We start from the raw sequence: 21082 nt of genomic DNA on the forward strand, positions 1-21082 counted from the left end.
ACAAAACACACCAGTGCTTCTAACCATAATGATAAATACAAAATACATAAATATATATTGACTAAATTGAACACCTCTGAAGGAATACCTCTGTTCAAATATAAATGCTAAAATGTGTCTGTAAATGTCTACTAAAGGTTCAAGTCCAGCACAAAACATGAACCATAAAATCACCCTCAAAAAGATAGAAATATCACTTTATACGCTTATTTGGCAGGTTATTTTACCTTTCTTTCTCTTTTTGAGGTCACCAATGAAATTTCCCCATGTGGGACAATAAAGGATTATCTTATCTTATCTTATTTTATTTTTAATCATTTCAATGATGGTAAATACTCTTGATTTTCTAATTTTGCACATTATCTCCAAAATATCTCCAAATATCACCACATTTTCAGCATACATTAGTCTGTTATCTCACGTTTGCTTCAGGCTCTTCAGTCAGAGTGATTCGTGCACATATTTGCCTTCTTTTGTAGTATTTATAGATATTTGTTCCGGGGCGGCCGGCGTTATCAGCTGCTGCTCAGTGGGAGTCGAGCTAAACTTTCCTCCACCTCTTAAACCTCGACAGAGTGGATTTATTTAACGACACAGTGTGACTAACGCAGTAGGACGTGATGAGCAACTGAATGTCCTACTTTCACTTTTGGAGGAGCAGAACTATCACTAAACCTGAGGGATCCGTTTGAACTCAGAGCATTTCCTCACGCTTTAAATATAGTATAAAATAAATCCTCTTTTAAAAACACAATAAAAGCATTTGCTAATTGATTTGATGCTTAAATTAAAGCTATACTTCTTTTGAACAAGATAAAGAAGAAGAGCAAAAGAGCCACAAGGAAATGTCTGAGGAAGTCACTAATCTTTGTATTATTATATTATTGTATGTTCTATAATATAATAATATCAATACATTTACTCTTAATTGTATGAGCTACTTTATTCCACCTTATTGATATTGTGTTGCACTAAATTGCAACTAATACAATTAATGCAATTCATAAAATAATGGTAGTTTTAGTAGAGCTCAAGATCATCCCAAAAAGGACACATTTTGTCCTTTTTAATGAGTTTTTCCCGTATCTCTTCTCACTCAAATGAGTATATTTAGTTTCAATACTGCCTTTAGTATCGATGAGTCTTATTTCTGATCTGACAACCCTTTTTCCACTGTATTGTCCAGACACTTTTTCCATATTTGCTCTGTATGTGAATCCAAACACAGCAAAACAAGTGCAAAGGGAATTGTTGTAGTTCTTTGTGAACGGAGAAAGTTATTAAATATTTGGACATGGCCTCCAGGCTCAGACAGGTTCAGCAGCAGCAGTATTAGCAGTAGTAGTAGCAGTAGTAGTAGTAGTAGCAGCAGTAGTAGTAGTAGCAGTAGTAGCGGTAGTAGTAGCAGTAGTAGTAGTAGTAGTAGCAGCAGTAGTAGTAGTAGTAGTAGCAGTAATAGCGGTAGTAGCAGTAGTAGCGGTAGTAGCAGTAGTAGCGGTAGTAGCAGTAGTAGCGGTAGTAGCAGCAGTAGCAGTAGTAGCGGTAGTAGCGGTAGTAGCAGTAGTAGCGGTAGTAGTAGCAGTAGTAGTAGTAGTAGTAGCAGCAGTAGTAGTAGTAGTAGTAGCAGTAATAGCGGTAGTAGCAGTAGTAGCGGTAGTAGTAGCAGTAGTAGTAGTAGTAGCAGCAGTAGTAGTAGTAGTAGTAGCAGTAGTAGCGGTAGTAGCAGTAGTAGCGGTAGTAGTAGCAGTAGTAGTAGTAGTAGCAGCAGTAGTAGTAGTAGTAGTAGCAGTAATAGCGGTAGTAGCAGTAGTAGCGGTAGTAGTAGCAGTAGTAGTAGTAGTAGCAGCAGTAGTAGTAGTAGTAGTAGCAGTAGTAGTAGTAGCAGTAGTAGCGGTAGTAGCAGTAGTAGCGGTAGTAGCGGTAGTAGTAGCAGTAGTAGCGGTAGTAGCGGTAGTAGCGGTAGTGGTAAAAGGAGCAACATTAAAGGTCCCATTTTGCTCTGAATTAACTCTTTAGGGATTTTAAATATATAATGTTATAATGTTGTGGTGTTTATTTTTAAATGACCCAGAGCTGACATTGCTTTGTTCCGTGTTGTGTTTTTAAAGCCGACGCTTCCTCGGTCCAGTCTTGATTTAGATTATTTTACGTCTCAAACCGTCTCCGTTGTTCTTAACCTCATTTACAGCATTTCCTCTGGATAAGATTCCTTTGTAAACTATTTATAATGCATTAATAAGCACTAATTATTCGTTTAGTAGCACTTTTAAGACATTTACTAGGATTTATCACTTTGTTATTGAAAACGGTGTAAAAAGCAGATTATTATGGCCCTTTTTGTACGTTTTATTCACGCACGCCTTTTTGATTATTATTATAAGACGTCGACAAATGCTAGTAACAGTCTTAAATGCTCAACATCTTATAAACCGTGTACTGAGGAAGCTTATTTAAACAGCACTTTGGACAGTTACTGAAAATAGATCTGTCAAGTCAAGTCGAGTTTTTAACACGTGGAAACCGTCGCCATCTTCTTCCGCACGGACGGTTTGTCTGGCATCGTCACGGCAACCCGAAAGTGTGCTAATGTTGTACAAAAAGGACTATTGGGGTCAAATTTGTCATAATTTTTGGACCTATTACTACAGCTATTATCTTATTTTGTGCAAAGCTGTATCTAATGTGACCTTTGGTGTTTCACTGTTTTGTGCCACATCTGCCACAACCTCTGAGTATCTCCCAATACTTCTTCAGATGATGCTATGTGACGCCATCTTTTGATACCCGCCGCCGCCCGATTGCACAGCGGAACGGTCCCGGTGACACACTGGCCATTATATTATCCACAGGAAGGGCCTTGGATCTGGTTTTGTGGCCACAGCCTTAAATCTTACAGATAAAAGATCCCACAGGATTCAAAAGAGCGCCACGCCCTCAATAAAGAGTCCCACAGACACAGACACAATGTGCAGCAGCGCAGAGGGTTTTCCCAGTGTCACTGTTTAAACATCATTCTGGGTCTCTGTGTGGCCTATTTTCCATCATTGAAAATATATTATTATAAAAGTCTCTGTCATGATCAGTCTGTCAATCGTTACAGTTTTATGTGTTCTAAAAAGTCTCATCGTGCAATAGTAAATAATAATCATTTGACTAGTCGACTACTAAGATAAGGCCAAAAACCAAAAAATAGTGTGTTTCCGGTAACATTGAAAAAAAAATCCAGGTCGGTAGGTCAGATTTTTGTATTTTTATTTTGTATATATTTTAAAATCCTGGCACAGGTTTTGCAGACAGTTTTATTTTCTCAGAAGTGAGCGCTTCACTATTTTTCATACTGTCACTTGGTGATGTGAGCACTTTTCGACAGTCAGGCCAAATAACTTCACAGCTGAAACCCCGGGCGTGCTAATCGCCCATGGATCTGTTATATTGTCATGGCTGCACACTGCCCAAAAAGAGCATCTTTAAACATAGATCATCTATGCGCCTGTTGGTAAAAGGAAACCTATCAACAGTGAGGCGATTTTCATATTTTACGATCCCCACAGATGATTTTTTCCCGCAGCATACTTCAGAAAGAACTTTATTGTCCGCATTGCCCAGACACTGGCGTCCGGCGTGGTTTGACCCGGTGAGGTGAGGTCATGGTGAGGTCATGGCGAGGTCATGGCGAACTGTCCAGAGACACGGCGGCGTCTTCTTTTCGTGACTGAATTCAAGTGTTAAATTAGCGACTGCATCTTAAGTTTCCCGCGGCGGAGAGATAATGAGAGATAATGGACGCGCTTGTCAAGGAGCTCCACGCTTCATGTATTATGCACAAGTAACGTCTATGAACAAGGAAGTAGAATATTAAAACTGATAGTAAAATAAAACGATACAACTGTAATCCCAGGTTATAAAAACAAACAAAAGAACAATGTGCCCTTTTCAGGAAACCAAGCGACTCAGTTTGCCTTAAAAACGCTCTGTTCATTCCGTACGGGGAATTAGCAGAGTTGCGCTAAAATAAATCAATAATTAATGAACACAAAGTGGAGAGTGAGTCCCAGATGGATAATCACAGCAGCGGGTTAAGAACTTGACGTACCATGTAAATACTTCACCTGAGGACATCTATATTTTTTATAAATGTCACTAAGCTAATGCTAACATTCAATAAATGTTCAAATAACTCCACAAACTGAACTAACCACTAGAACTGGGTTGAAAAAATCGTTTTTCCGATTTTAAATCGATTCGCATATTAATGACCGATTATCGATTCGTACGTCCAAAGATCGATTTTTTTTTTTAAATAAAAAAAATAAAAAAATAAAATGAAAAATGTTCATCGTTTACATTTTATACTTCCAGTTTCAGTACTGGCAGTGTGTGAGCAGTTTTAAAATAAAAATACTTTTGGTAGCAACCGCTTTTGGGTGAATTCTTAATTATTTTCAAGCATAATAATAATGCAGTGGTTCGTGTCCCAGTAGAATCCACTGTTGCAGATGTCGTCACCTCAATGATGTCCTCCATTTATTGTCCTGAATTATCTTTCTTGAAGGTAGATTGACCCTTAACCTTTTCATCAGTCTTCCATCAGTAACTATCAATACTTGTAAGATTTGCTGTTTAATATTGATATAATACTAGTTTTAATATGTTGCTTCTCTACACAGTCATGAAGTGAAGGAAACGCTTCAAATACATTTTTCATTTTTAATAACATTAACCCCCGGATCAAATCGAAACCCAGCTCTACTAACCACACTTTGCATTCTGTTTACTTTGATCAAGTTTTGTTTTATATTTGAGTTATTGTGTGTTAGCTAACCTTTTATGTATGTTAGCCTTTAATGTTAGCATTTAATGTTAGCCTTCAATGTGTGTTAGCCTTAATGTTAGCCTTTAATGTTAGCCTTCAATGTGTGTTAGCCTTTAATGTTAGCCTTCAATGTGTGTTAGCCTTTAATGTTAGCCTTTAATGTTAGCCTTCAATGTGTGTTAGCCTTTAATGTTAGCCTTCAATGTGTGTTAGCCTTTAATGTTAGCCTTTAATGTTAGCCTTCAATGTGTGTTAGCCTTTAATGTTAGCCTTTAATGTGTGTTAGCCTTTAGCTTTGGGACGAAAACACATAGTTTTACAAATACGTACGTTTCCCCCGGTGACATATTTACATCGTACAAAAAGGTCATAATTTGGTGATTATCTATGTCTTTCAATTCTTTATTAACGCCTTTGTCGCTGCAGCCAAAAGTACACTTCACTGGTATCCATCAGTCCTCTCCATCGCTGGAGTCCTACATCCAAATACGCTCTCGTCACCTTCCAAACAATTAAAAGATTAAGTTTAAGATTAGGGTTGCCATGGTTTTTACTGATGGATACTAAAACTAGAATCGAAGCTAGACACAGATCACATGACCAGGACAAAATGTGGCTGTTTTAAAATGACATTGAGCTTTATCCGAACTCGACCAAGGTCACGCGGAACTATAAAGTGTGTTGAAAATGTCAGTCTATTGTCTAAAACCTTCACCTACAAAAGACCGTTTATAATTATCGCCGCGGCATCGAGACTCCGGTACGTATATTCCTCGGCGTCGGTATCGTTGCGGCGATAACTGTGGCGTTTCTTCTAAAACTGGACACGGTAACGTCCCTGTCCCTGCCCGGCGCTGCAGCCGTCCATCGCTCACATCGAGTGTCTCAGAGTCTCGGCGTCGTTGCTGTTTTGGGTGCGCCGGGCAGAGCTGTGTTTTCAGGCCTCGCTCATTTGACTTCACTTTGAATATTTCCTGCGTCGAGGTTTTCGCCCTGGTTTGGCTCTGAGCTCCTTCTATTTATAATGCCGCCGCTCTCGTTTAGAAAGAGCGTCCAAGTGCAAATCTGTAAAGAATTTAAGGTGAAATATATATGACTATTTGTGTATTATATTACCAAAATGGAGTAATTAAACTGGTGCATGTCATGAAGCGTCTACTTTATTTTCTGGAGTATAAGTCGCACCAGCCAAAAAATGCATAATAGAGAAGAAAAAAAACATATATAAGTCACACTGGAGTATGAAATGCAGTTGTAAGTGTGAAAATAACAAATAATATCACATATAAGTCGCTCGGGAGTATAAGTATACAAGTATAAATATAAGTACAAGTTACACCCCGGCCAAAACTATGAAAAAAGATGCAACTTATAGTCCGGAAAATACGTTATATTATCTTTAGAGGAGACAAATGTTGGTCAAATAGTGTATATTTAGTCATAATAGTTGGTAATAATGGTAGTATCTGCAAGTACAGTTGTGCAGTGCAGGTTTTTTACGATGAAAAGCAACTTAAACATCAGAATTAAACATTGTTGGTAACATTTTAACGCTAAACAAAAAGGCAACATATAAAACAGAAAAGTGTGGGTTTGGGCTACACAAGATATCGCAAAAGTATGGATATTGTAATGTTTGCTAGAGCGATAGTTGATATTGCCACAAACTAAATATACTGTAGAAATTTGCTGTTTTTAAAATAAAACATTGAAAAAACGCAGATTTTTTTATTCATGATTTATTTCCTATTTGGTCTAAATTTAGTCCTGTTTTGTCTGTTTTTTTATTATACGTTTTTATTTTGACTGATTTAACTAATACTGTAAGGCCTGAACACATTTGATTTAATATAACTTACATAATTGTGTGAAAAAGTGCATTCATTTAAAATATGGCAATTAATATCGACATTGCAGTAGTTTTACGTCGCGTATCACAATCATTTTCCAACAGCGTGCAGCCCGAGTGTTTCAAAGTAAATGATTCCCCATATTGATTAGAAATAATTAAGTTGATTAAACGTGACACCGATTGAACGCGTCTCGCCGCTCGTCGGACATCCACGTTGTGAAATACTTGCAAAAATGTTACGTTTGGCTTGTCTCTTTACGCAACCGTTTCGTCTGCTGAAAACCACAACTTGACACTTACACGACGAGGGCATTTCCAAACTCAGACAAACTAATCCCTAAAGTCTCCTCAAATATGTTCCCTGGAGTCTGGAATAGTACCTAAAAAATGCTGTAATATTTGCTCAATACTTCAGTCTGAACCGCCAAACGCTGTCACAATGTGCACCAATTACATGGATCAAAACAATACATAAAAGGGCTAAGTAAGTAACAATTAAAGTGACGTATGACAGGTTTTTATGATTTTTTAATTTGGACTCTATTTGGAGTGTTTATACCTGTTGTACGTATAAATGATAGTTTTACACCAATCGAGCAGGTATTTGTGGAGAAAATGATGAAAATCTGTTGAAAAATGACAGGAAGTGACATCACACTGGGGACACATTCATTACAGACTAAAGTTCATGCATAAATTACACAAAGGAAGCACTTTTTTGACCCTCTAAACATTAATTCAACAAAATAAAATCGCTCTCATGTGATTTTATTTGTCAAATAAAAGTAATAGTGACATTAGTTGAGTTTTTGCTGGGTTATTTCCTACTGTGATGTCATCAATTATAAACAGGAAGTGAAATTATATATTTTTTTACTATTCTGTGATAATTTTTTTTATAATTTGTTATCAAAATTCTAAATTTATTTATCATAACTGCATTTTGGTTCAGTGAGTCGTCCGACCTGTAGGGGGCGCTTTAACCTGCTTTAGAGCTATTGTAACAGCCGCATTAATTAGTTTGTTTTTCTATGCGTACGAAGCATCTTCAGCCACAGTTTTCTCGTAGCTTCGTAACCAACAAGAACGTTTCACTTTTCATAACTGCACAAAGTCAGTTATTAAATTAGGATGATTACATCTTGTTTTTAGCCACCTCTAATTGGCTGTTAGCTGCGGTTTAGGCCTGAGGTTAGCGCGGCGGATATGATAACAATATAATAATGATTACACCAGCTCCACGGAGTCCCAGAGGAAGCTCCTGAAGCTGAAGGTCACTGGCCCCGGTGCAGCTGTTTACCACTGTGTCACGTTTAGAAGCTTTAAAGGAGACGCTCTGTGTTAAAGGAGACGTTCTGTGTTAAAGGAGACGTTCTGTGTTAAAGGTTCTGTGTTAAAGGAGACGTTCTGTGTTAAAGGAGACGTTCTGTGTTGAAGGAGACGTTCTGTGTTAAAGGAGACGTTCTGTGTTAAAGGTTCTGTGTTAAAGGAGACGTTCTGTGTTAAAGGTTCTGTGTTAAAGGAGACGTTCTGTGTTGAAGGAGACGTTCTGTGTTAAAGGAGACGTTCTGTGTTAAAGGTTCTGTGTTAAAGGAGACGTTCTGTGTTAAAGGTTCTGTGTTAAAGGAGACGTTCTGTGTTAAAGGTTCTGTGTTAAAGGAGACGTTCTGTGTTAAAGGAGACGTTCTGTGTTAAAGGTTCTGTGTTAAAGGAGACGTTCTGTGTTAAAGGAGACGTTCTGTGTTAAAGGTTCTGTGTTAAAGGAGACGTTCTGTGTTAAAGGTTCTGTGTTAAAGGAGACGTTCTGTGTTAAAGGTTCTGTGTTAAAGGAGACGTTCTGTGTTAAAGGAGACGTTCAGTGTTAAAGGAGACGTTCTGTGTTAAAGGTTCTGTGTTAAAGGTTCTGTGTTAAAGGAGACGTTCTGTGTTAAAGGAGACGTTCTGTGTTAAAGGAGACGTTCTGTGTTAAAGGTTCTGTGTTAAAGGAGACGTTCTGTGTTAAAGGTTCTGTGTTAAAGGAGACGTTCTGTGTTAAAGGTTCTGTGTTAAAGGAGACGTTCTGTGTTAAAGGAGACGTTCAGTGTTAAAGGAGACGTTCTGTGTTAAAGGTTCTGTGTTAAAGGAGACGTTCTGTGTTAAAGGAGACGTTCTGTGTTAAAGGTTCTGTGTTAAAGGAGACGTTCTGTGTTAAAGGAGACGTTCTGTGTTAAAGGTTCTGTGTTAAAGGAGACGTTCTGTGTTAAAGGAGACGTTCTGTGTTAAAGGTTCTGTGTTAAAGGAGACGTTCTGTGTTAAAGGAGACGTTCTGTGTTAAAGGAGACGTTCTGTGTTAAAGGTTCTGTGTTAAAGGAGACGTTCTGTGTTAAAGGAGAGGTTCTGTGTTAAAGGAGACGCTCTGTGTTAAAGGAGAGGTTCTGTGTTAAAGGAGACGTTCTGTGTTAAAGGTTCTGTGTTAAAGGAGACGTTCTGTGTTAAAGGAGACGTTCTGTGTTAAAGGTTCTGTGTTAAAGGAGACGTTCTGTGTTAAAGGAGACGTTCTGTGTTAAAGGTTCTGTGTTAAAGGAGACGTTCTGTGTTAAAGGAGACGTTCTGTGTTAAAGGTTCTGTGTTAAAGGAGACGTTCTGTGTTAAAGGAGAGGTTCTGTGTTAAAGGAGACGCTCTGTGTTAAAGGAGAGGTTCTGTGTTAAAGGAGACGTTCTGTGTTAAAGGTTCTGTGTTAAAGGAGACGTTCTGTGTTAAAGGAGACGTTCTGTGTTAAAGGTTCTGTGTTAAAGGAGACGTTCTGTGTTAAAGGAGACGTTCTGTGTTAAAGGTTCTGTGTTAAAGGAGACGTTCTGTGTTAAAGGAGACGTTCTGTGTTAAAGGTTCTGTGTTAAAGGAGACGTTCTGTGTTAAAGGAGAGGTTCTGTGTTAAAGGAGACGCTCTGTGTTAAAGGAGAGGTTCTGTGTTAAAGGTTCTGTGTTAAAGGAGACGTTCTGTGTTAAAGGAGAGGTTCTGTGTTAAAGGAGACGTTCTGTGTTAAAGGAGAGGTTCTGTGTTAAAGGAGATTCTGTGTTAAAGGAGAGGTTCTGTGTTGAAGGAGACGTTCTGTGTTAAAGGAGACGTTCTGTGTTGAAGGAGAGGTTCTGTGTTAAAGGAGAGGTTCTGTGTTAAAGGAGACGTTCTGTGTTTAAGGAGAGGTTCTGTGTTAAAGGAGAGGTTCTGTGTTGAAGGAGACGTTCTGTGTTAAAGGAGACGTTCTGTGTTAAAGGAGACGTTCTGGGTTGAAGGACACGTTCTTTGTTGAAGGAGACGTTCTGTGTTGAAGGAGACGTTCTGGGTTAAAGGAGACGTTCTGTGTTAAAGGAGACGTTCTGTGTTGAAGGAGACTTTCTGTGTTAAAGGAGATGTTCTGGGTTAAAGGAGACGTTCTGTGTTGAAGGAGGCTTTCTGGGTTAAAGGAGACGTTCTGTGTTAAAGGAGACGTTCTGTGTTAAAGGACACTTTCTGGGTTAAAGGAGACTTTCTGTGTTAAATGAGATGTTCTGTATTAAAGGAGATGTTCTGGGTTAAAGGAGACGTTTTGTATCAGGCACAATTTAACCACATGTCACTGTTTTCTCTTCTCATTTACCCTCTCGACGTTGCATTTCTACTCTCCCGCAGTCAAGACAACATTGCTCCGTAAGAAAATCCCCGTTCGTGCCTACCTCCCGGACACGCCCACTGTTCATGGCGGTTACACACTTTCAATTACAGTTGCTTTAGGGACTGATTTGACTGTTTTTGGCGTTTTTATTATTTTATTCTGTGTTTTTGTGAAGCACTTAGTGATTTCTGCCTGTGAAAGGTGCTTACCGTATTTTCCGGACTATACCTCGCACCGGAGTATAAGTCGCACCAGCCAAAAAATGCATAATAGAGAAGAAAAAAACATGTATAAGTCGCACTGGAGTATAAGTCATATTTTTTGTTTCTGGTATGCTAACATAACATATTAACAGTTATTCAGATGTGACATGCGGCTTCCAGTGTGAAAATAACGAATAATATGTGATATTATTCGTTATTTTCATAAGTCACACCCCGGCCAAAACTATGAAAAAAGGTGCGACTTATAGTCCGGAAAATACGGTACTTACTTACCTACACGTAGTATCCACACCATGACACCGCGTAAAAGGGATCGGATCGTAAATAAGCCAGTGGACCGCTTTCTTTCTTTCATTAAGTCGTTCATTTCAATTGGAGTAAAATATGACACAAAGTAGGTTTATTTGTGTAAAATGTTCACATACAGGGGAACAATGGACCTTTCCATGCACTTATGACAAAAGCATGATGTGAAATGATAAACCAAAATGACTAAATGATACAGGTGCACCAGAAGAAGAAAGACCCTCAGGACTGTAGATTGTCATGCAAACATTCAGCCTGTAACGTTAAGTTATTAAACTCACATTTCAGTCAATCATTAGACGTGTAAAGTGCTGACGAGCGCTATCCAACCTCGGAAAACATGTGACCTGTTCTCAGACGTTTGATTGGAAAGTGCTGTGTTGGTTATTGTACTGCGAGGCCTTGTACCAATATGAGGGGCGTAACTACTAATGTTAGAAGGTTAGATAATACTTTATTAATACCCCATAATGAGGGACTGATGCTTTGCTATCAAGACGTATGCTAACGCTAACACCTTCAGCTACATGAGGCACAGACAGAACTGTGGTAAGTGTCTGGTATGTTAACGTAACATATTAACAGTTATTCAGATAACTATAGCATAAAGAACATGCTAACAAGTTTAGCAAAGCATCAGTTTTACCCCAAATCACTAAATCCATTGAATTCTTCTTCCTCTGTGTCACTTCTAAACAACTCCACAAACTCCAGAGGAAAAGGAAGTGCAGATTCTTCTTCTGCGTCGCTTAGAGCCAAGAGCGGCCTTACTGTTGCAGGCTGAGAAATAGATTTTCAAAGTTAGGGGCCCCCAAGCAATTTCAGGGTCCACAAGCGTGCGCGGCATCGCGGCGTCATAAGAACAAGATAAATGTGTTGTTTTAAACCTGGTTATTAGCATGTAAAACAATTTAAAGTACTTTTATCTGTTATTTGATATGAAGAGCACAAATACTGAATTCATATAAACCAGAGATCATGATCTTTAAAACTGTTTAATTCAATATAATAATGTTTCTTATATACAAAATAAATACTGTTTACAGCATTTGACACAAGGAGATCTTGTGGAATATATGAAATCACGTCCTACAAAATAAACTACTCATATATACATTGCCCCGAAAATTAGACCGGGCATTTCCGAGGACACGTGAACGCAACACGAACGCAGCGGCCAATCAGATGCCCGCTTTCATCGATATTACATCACGGAGACCCCTCGGCCAATGAGAAGCGAGAAGACGTGCGAAGTGGGCATGTCTCTCAAAACCAAACTTAAGCGATGAAAATGCCCCGAATATGGCCAAATTACTCGTTAAATCTTGATTGTTTTCGAGGAGGGGCACGGCGGGCCCCCTCCTATTTCAAACCATGGGTCCGCCGGAGATTCAACTGCTTGCGGGCCCCCGTCTATTTCGCAGCCTGTGTTGTCATGTGAAAATAATGAATACCGTAATATCACATATAAGTTGTTCCGGAGTATAAGCCAAACTATGAAAAAAGGTACCACTAATAGTCCGAAAAATACTGTAAAATAACGATAAAGGATCATATTGAAACCCCTTTGTCTCTCACAGTAATGCTAAAGCTTTTGGTTTCCAGTATAGTATGACTCATTGAATCCGTGTATCTTCCATGTAACTTCTTCTTTGCCAATACTTCGTTCTCCTTCTCGTGATGGAGCTCAGAACTCGTGGACTCTGGTTTCTTAATTCTTGGGATGTTATACGAGCCCTTTAATCAGCATACAAGCTTGCTTTCTTTATTAATGGTCCATGTCCCTGAACCGTATAACGAACTGCTCTGCACTAGAGAATCTGCAATTGTTTATGATCTGAACCAAATACCGTATTTTCTTGAGTCTAAGTCGCACCAGCCAAAAAATGCATAATAGAGAAGGAAAAAACATATATAAGTCACACTGGAGTATGAAATGCAGTTGCAAGTGTGATAATAACAAATAATATCACATATAAGTCGCTCTGGAGTATAAATATATAAGTATAAGTATAAATATAAATATAAGTTGCACCCCGGTCAAAACTATGAAAAAAGGTGCGGCTTATAGTCCGGAAAACACGGTACTTGAATTTGCCCCCACACACTCATCGTTTTTCAGTTTTCCAAGCGATCTATGTCACTACTGCTACTACTGCTACTTCTACTGCTACTTCTGTTGTTACTTCTACATCAGAATGAAATGAGTCAGACTTCTTGTTTCAGTTCCGTTGTAAATCCCTGTGTCCTGATGTGTCCAGGTGAAGAGGTTCAGTCGCCAGAGCAATGCTAGTCTCTGCACACAACATGATCATTTGAGGACACTTACCTTATTTTGCGGACTATAAGTCGCTCATCAGAAAATGCATAAAGGAGAAGAAAATTATAACAAGTTTACCAAAGCATCAGTTTGACCCCAAATCACTAAATCCATTCGTGCTTTTAGCTAGGATTTGAAAACACCCCGTCCAAATAATTTTGTCCGGGGGCTTAAAAAAATGTCCTAACCCTAGCCCATAGGGAAGGCTATGGAAAGCCAATATGTTTATCGCGACCTTTTTTCGACGCTTTTACAAAATAAAACGGCGCTATTAACGCGGAGGCGCCTACACGGCGATCTAGAGTGGCGCCCGCACGCATCTCATATTATATTGACTTTCCGTACTCTGGCGCCGCCTGCGTCTCTCGCTGTGCGGATCACTCTCCGCCACTTAGGAGCGGCGTATCGCGCCATATTTTACATGGTATTTGGCCGTGGAGGTTTGGCATTTTCCAGACCACGGCTCGGCAGCCAATCAGAGCCAAGCACACAAACTTTGTCGACCAATCAGCGCGCAGCATGCAAATTTTCACTTGTAAACAGTAAACTGTAATGGCGTGAACCACGGCGGACTATTGTCAAACGCTTCCCGGCCCATATTAATGATGATATTCCCTTTTCTAAAATGTATTAATAAAAATTACACCGTCCTTGCACTCGAAAATGCCCGTCCACATGTCAAAATACCCCGTCCAAAAGACGAGAAGCCCTCTAGCCAAAAGCCTGAATCCATTTGACTGCTCTCCCCTTATGGAGCAGTGTAATCACATTTGACCAGTGCCAAGTGTTAAAATGAAGCTTTTTGTCTTACTTTACGCCGTTAGTCGGACCAAACAAAATACATTGTTGCATTTGTTGCTACTCTTTCTGTGAGCAACACACATTTGTCTCTAGTTTTATACAGTCCGACTATTACTACTTTTGCTGAAAATTGTTACAGAGGCAAAAGAAATACAATTCAATTCAATTACTTTTAAAGTAAAAGTATCACATAAAACTTTTACCACAGTAACTACCTTTTTTCATAGTTTTGGCCGGGCAGCAACTTATACTTATATTTATACTTATATACTTATACTCCGGAGCGACTTATATGTGATATTATTTGCTATTTTCACACTTGCAACTGCATTTCATACTCCAGTGCGACTTATAGATGTTTTTATCTTCTCTATTATGCATTTTTTGGCTGGTGCAACATATACTCCGGAACGACAAAAAATACTGTATATTGAAGTAGACACTTGCTCTCAAATGTAGCAAAGTTAAAGTAAAAGACTAAGCAGTTAAAATGAGTAAAGTAAAGTACATTTCCACCACTGCAACTCCTGTCATCCATTATGCTCACGACTTCCAGAGCATCTCTTTAAATTCCAGTTCCCTCTTCCCCCCTCGGTTCCTCTGCACAAATGAGAGCTAACGGTCTGGTCCCGGCTGAAGGAGGTGACGTTTCGCCTCCTCCCGTGCGTCAGTAGCACCGGAGCAGTAGAATTAAGTGGGTTTGGAGGACGGAGACGGCGCCGCGGCGTCTTGGAAACGGGAAAAAAAACAAATGGCGCGAGCGAGTAGGTGTTCAGCGCCGTTTCTCCCACGCACAGTTTAAGCACTAGCGGTCTCAAGCTGAATGTGGAGTATGTGCAAACAAACGGGCCTGGGGTGTACGGCAGAAGAACAAGCACTTCATTTCAGTTAAATATCATTAATACAAGACAGTTTGGAAGAGCATTGAGTCCAGGGTGTCAATGACTACTGTATTTTCTGGACTATAAGTCGCACCTTTTTTCACACTTTTGGTCCGGGTGGGACTTACACTTATATTTATACTTATACTCTTACACTTATACTCCGGAGCGAATTATATGTGATATTATTTGTTATTTTCACACTTATGTATGTCTGTTTTTTTCTTCTCTACTTTGCATTTTTTGGCTGGTGCGACTTATAGTCCGGAAAATACAGTAATCAACTCATCATTCATTGCTCCTTTTAGATGTTTTCTTTGCTTGATCAAAACATACGGTGTTGACATCTCTTCCATGACCACGGGATTCGTCTTCCCACATTTTGGGAATGAGAAGCCACTCATTGCATCAGTCGGGTTTAAAAAGACAAATATCAAGCATTTTTTAAATTTTCATTGGCCTTATTGGCTCCATCTACTGGCTGCGCGATTAAAAATAAATATTTCCACGCGCTTCTCGGTCTCGGCAATGACAAGAACCAGGCGAGGATGTGCGGGCAGGAAAGAAGATTCTCAGAGCCACGTCGCAGAGTGAGAAAATGTCAGTTATTGAGGAAATACAGAAGGGAGTGTTTTCGACGCTCGGAGGGGAGAGGACTTTCTGACCGGAATTCATCAGACTAGCGTGAATGAAGCTAAATGCTACTCCGGGCGTGTTTTTGATGAGGGAACAATGCTAGAACCTGGTTAAAAGCTCAAAAATGTCATTTAAATACCGTGTTGCAGCTGAAAGACGATGACCCATGCACCGGTTATCCAATAGGAGGCTCAATTGAATCCAGGTGGTGTATAATCTACCTCCTGTTTATAACTGTCTCCCCAAACCATGGCAGCCTACAAAGTTGGATAACAAATAAACAACAAGATAGAACAATGCCGTTTCTTGTATTTGTTTTTGTTTACCTCGTGTCCCCCGGCCTCTTTTTTGCCCCGGTCTCCCACGGCAACCGCCCCGGCCTGCTCCGCCCCTTTGGCTCTAACTTGAAATAAAAACCAACCCCAAACAAAGAGGAGATTAAAAATGCTTTTCCGCCTGTACCCGGGGGAGTCTGTTTTACTTCCTGGTTTTGTCGGCTTAATACGAGGAGGATATTTATTTGGGCAAAGGGCCATTGTCCTCAGATAAGAAGACTTTTATTAAGTGATGATCATAAAGCATCTATAACAATCTGTTTTAGTGCGATCTGTGCAGTCGCCAGTGTTGAGAAGAATGTTTTAAAATGCATTACGTTCCGTGGTATTCTGAATACTTTGAATACTTTCACGTTGAGTTGTATTTTACTGTAGCGTTAAAAAACAACATCGGATATGATGGGTTTTTGCCTCATTTTTGTGGTATATTTATTGAAAGTACTTGAACTTACACTTGAGTAGTACTCGAGTAGCAGTTTCCCCAAACAGTTTATGCTAATGTTTTGTGGATTAGCTATTATTCCAAACCATAATTTCCATTTCTTGTACATTGACACTTTTAATTAACCAAATAAAGATTGAAATATGGCTTCAAGATGGAGAATAGTTATAAATAAAGTGTATTATTGAGAAAAATCTTGAATTGTTATTTTTTTTTGACATTTTTGTCTAATAATGCCACTGTTTTTGTTTTTAAAAGCTCTTTTTGTATGAGTTTTAGAGCCTGTATAGAGATTATATAATTATAGATATACAATTGTGATTAGTTTTACTTATAATATCCGTCGCAGTCCTGACGTTTATAACAAAACTCTGGCTTGAATTGAACACCGTGTGTCGTGCTTCCGTCTCCAGATCATGTTCTGCACTCTAAACACGCACAAGATCGACATGGACAAGCTGCTGGGCGGTCAGATCGGCCTGGAGGACTTCATCTTCGCTCACATCAAAGGCATCAAGAAGGAGGTGGAGGTGCACAAGACGGAGGACGCCCTGGGCTTGACCATCACCGACAACGGAGCCGGCTACGCTTTCATAAAGGTCGGGCAAAGTTGATCATTTTTGTGGTTTATTTGTTGAAAATACTAGATTTTTATGTTGCGTCCTTCTAATTTTATTAATTTAAAATGACAAAAGTTGCTCTTACTTGAGTAGTAGTTTTCCCCAAACAGTTTTTTTTACTCTTGCGTGAGTAGTTTCGTAGACCACTACATTTGACTTCTTAAAGTCCTTATGACAGGATCTTATGTGTTTTCTAATTATGTCTTACTTTGGTGCTGTAGAACTTGTGATCAATGTTTATCATAGTTTTACATCCGGGAAGTTGCAGTTTACGAAGATGTTGTACATTTACAGGAAGTATGACCGAGTTCTAAAACGGAATCCCTCTGTGATGTCATCAATGTGCGACGTGCCGTTGAAAACATAGAGACAGTTCACATTTAACACTTTTCTGACAGTTTAAACCATCGTTCAACTAAATACGAGTGTCATCAGGTCAAATGTATTGCAAAATCATTTACCGTCGTGTCATTTATATGGATTTTGGCTCTTGTTTACGGTCTGGTTGCTAGGTAACAGCTGTGCATTATCTTTACCTATGTCAAAATCTGCTGCTCATGCTAAAACTGGACAAATAGGATAAAATGTTTAGTAAAGTATGAAATTTAATCATGGGAAAAAAATCGCTCCTGGACAAAATGGGACTTTTATTTTGTTTTGTTCTAAAAATAAAACAATAATGATAAAAAAAAGAAATATAATAATGTTCACTACAATTCAATGAAATGTGTATTCTAGCCTTTTTTATTTTTGTAATAACCTTTTTTTAACCAGGTAAGAACTCATTGAGATGGAAACCTCTTTTTCAAAGGTTGACCTGGGGCAAAGATATAACTTCCTGTCTCATGTACTTTAAAACCTGTTACCACCCACCTGTCCGCCGGCGAGCATTTTCTATATCTCAAATATTCTCTTACATCATCACTTTTATTTCCGTGGTCAATACCAGCAAGTTATACATCATTTTAAAGCTTATTTTCTCAACAAAACGAATATGTCATTGATTTACATTGAATAATATGCCCCAAGAAGCAATTGCCAATAGTTTGTGAGAAAGTCTCAACTTTTACAAACGCATGTCCTGTTTGCTGTTTATGACGGACGAAACGGCTTTAATTCTGTACATCCTTGTACTCAGTCTGTCCGTAAGGAATCATTGAAAAACAATATCCACTTGTATTTTTCCTGAAGTTTTCTGATTTCGAGATATTGTCAAGTAAACAAACATTTCTTCGTTTCTCGCCGGACGAGAATGCGCTTGTCCGGCGCATTTCTCCGTCCATAACAAATGACCTGTTTGACCTATAAGATAATGTTGGATATCCTTCTTTTCTTCAGACTGTTACCTACAGAATGAGACCATCCACAAATTTTTCTGTCCACGGGTTTGTTTGCTACAGCCTCCGCAAAAAGAAATGCGCCGCTTGCGACGCACATGTATTCCACTATTTACATCTACATAGCGCCGCATGCTAGCGACGTAGCAGACTTTGAATCACATATTATTCTAGCCAATAAGAATAGCTTTAGAAAGAGGGGTGGGACAAAGGCCTTATTGACACAGAATCTTCTGTATTATCGTGCGTAAGGCTCAGGTAAGGCTGTAAAGAGCCAGATTTCTCGGCAGGATTTTGCGCATAACGTTTTCTGATTTTATTAGCCTTTTGGATGTGCATTTTGTTAGATATATGTATTATTATACCAATACAAAAATAAAATAAAAATATTATAATTTTTTCTTTTTTTTTTAACCTCTATATGGGAAATTCATGGGTAAACTCATATTTACACATTTTCACATATATTTTTTTAGCAGTTATAATAGGTATTAGTGGCCTACAAAACATCAAAATGTATGTTTTATGATCATAGAGGAGCTAAAATTGTAATAAAACAGTTTGGCACAGTTGGCACGTATTTGGATCACTTGTTCCGAATATACTTTTTGATACAAAAAGGTCAACAGCACCAAAATGCCTGTTCCCAGAGATCTGAAACTTTACACAGTTGCTGTCAACAAGATAAACATCATGTACAGTGAACAGCATATGCACACAATGAAATATGTCATGCTCAGGACCATTACAAATTGACAATATTCAGGCGAGACTAAAAAAGGATGTTTTGTTTATGTTTGGGCCTCTGTAGTAGTGTAAGTTCTGAAGCCCTGACAGTGTCCATGTGCACATCTGCAGAAACTAGAAGGCCTAAGCTTTCTAATGATGCGTCACACTTGCATGTGGAACATAAGATCCTCTTTTAATAAGCAATGCCATTTGGGTCCAACCATTGTGCACAGGGCGAAAATAGGTGGATGGTAACAGGTTAAGTAGTATAATTGTGATGTAACATTACTCTTACTTAACAAGTATTTGGCCACTCCACTGCCTCTGGTCACCTGTGAATCAAAAGTAAAGTATTATTATATTACAATTTGACCTACTTGGAGGTGGCTTTGTGGCTGTAGTGGGTGTAAGCCGCTTTATCTGTCTCAAGAGAACCATCTTGATTTGACTCACACACGCTCCCGTGTGGTGCCTCACTGCACTACAGTCTCCTGATTCTATAAATACATCATCTGAAGACTAGATGGAGAATATTTACCATGACATTTTGATGTTGTAACGCCCCTGAATTAGTTATAAAAGGTCTTTTCATACGTGTTTTAGAGTCCATAAAGTGCAAATAACAATCACGATGATCAAACTATGACTATATGATTATTTAATTGTCGTCTATTTATGATTAGTATTTATGATTAGTTGATTAACCGTTGCAGTTAGTTTCTGTTCATGGGGAAAGATCCTCACAAACTCTTCAAATCAGCAAGGAATCATTTGCCTGAAACCCATGATAAATAAAAGAAATGAAATAAAATAAAATCTTCAATATCATGTATGTGATATCTTTTACTTAAAGGTGGAATGGACGATTTTTTTCAGCAAATTTTTTATCGTATTTCCTCGTGGCGTGGATAAATCATTTGTCCTGCCACGTATCAATCATAAAACGCACCTACCGCTCACCTGCAGCCGCGTGCGGTTCGTCCCCACGTTTCCGCGTGCCTAAGCGCATGGATCTATCATAATATAGTTCCCTCAGTGTACGGGACAAAATGAAGACGGAGAAAGACAGTTCGAGCTGACGCAGAAGTGAACAGAAATCTACGGGAGACGAGCGATGCGATGCGCTCCGTTGCGCTAATAAACAAACGCACGTGTGTGTTGTATCAGTCCACACGGGGGAGTGCCATGTGCACGGGGGAGTGCGCATTCGCACTTCCGCCTACGTTCTCAAATCACCGAAAAATCGTCCATACCGCCTTTAAAGGAATAATAGCGTATTTTTCGCCGATTTGAGAACTGAAGCGACTGTTGGTCCTTTTTAATCTAATTTATCTAAATACAAAATAAAATGATTTTTGTGTTTATATTTGTGTTTATGTCTGTGTTTGTGTTTATATTTGTTTGTGTTTATATTTGTGTTTATGTCTCTGTTAATGTTTATATTTGTGTTTATATTTGTGTTTATGTCTGTGTTTATATTTGTTTGTGTTTATATTTGTGTTTATGTCTGTGTTTGTGTTTATATTTGTGTTTATGTCTCTGTTAATGTTTATATTTGTGTTTATGTTTGTGTTTATGTTTGTGTTTGCTTGCAGCGAATCAAAGAGGGCAGTGTGATGGACGGGGTGAAGGTCATCAGCGTGGGGGACCACGTCGAGTGCATCAACGGGAAAAACATCGTCGGGACCAGACACTACGAAGTGGCCCGAACGCTGAAGGAGCTGCCCAAGAACAAGACCTTCACGCTCAAGCTGGTGGAGCCCATGAAGGCGTTCGGTCAGTGCGAGCGCCGTGCGAGCACCGCGCCGTGCGAGCGCCGCGCGAGCGCCGCGCCGTGCGAGCGCCGTGCGAGCGCCGTGCGAGCGCCGCTTTTTTCCATGAAGGCAAAAGTCATATTTTATGTCATAAAACACAAAAGAGGACGACACCTTTTTGTTTTCAGATTTAGGCTTTTTCCCCTTTTAGTCTTTATCAGCTTAGAAAAATATATACATATATTTTTTTTCTTTTTTCACTTTTATCTTTTTTCACTTTTCAAATGTAAAAACAAAACAAGCAAAAAACACAGAACGCAACAGAAACTGACCAGATATAAATATAAAAAATATTCCTTTCAATCTGTTTCCAGTGTTTGCTTCTTCTTTTGCTGCTTTATG

General features: G+C 39.0%; 1 protein-coding gene across 1 annotated transcript in view; it reads left to right on the top strand.

Annotated features, from left to right (window-relative positions):
• gipc2 (GIPC PDZ domain containing family, member 2) overlaps positions 1–21082 on the top strand; it is a 31460-nt gene that overhangs the window by 3357 nt on the left and 7021 nt on the right. Inside the window, exons 2-3 of the mRNA XM_072440666.1 lie at positions 16654–16839; positions 20522–20702. Coding sequence (XP_072296767.1) covers positions 16654–16839; positions 20522–20702 — 367 coding nt within the window. The remainder of the gene's footprint in view (positions 1–16653; positions 16840–20521; positions 20703–21082) is intronic.

Source organism: Eucyclogobius newberryi, unplaced genomic scaffold, assembly GCF_026437365.1.
Source record: "Eucyclogobius newberryi isolate DKJ021-1_F unplaced genomic scaffold, fEucNew1.0.hap1 SCAF_12, whole genome shotgun sequence".
Taxonomy (NCBI): domain Eukaryota; kingdom Metazoa; phylum Chordata; class Actinopteri; order Gobiiformes; family Gobiidae; genus Eucyclogobius; species Eucyclogobius newberryi.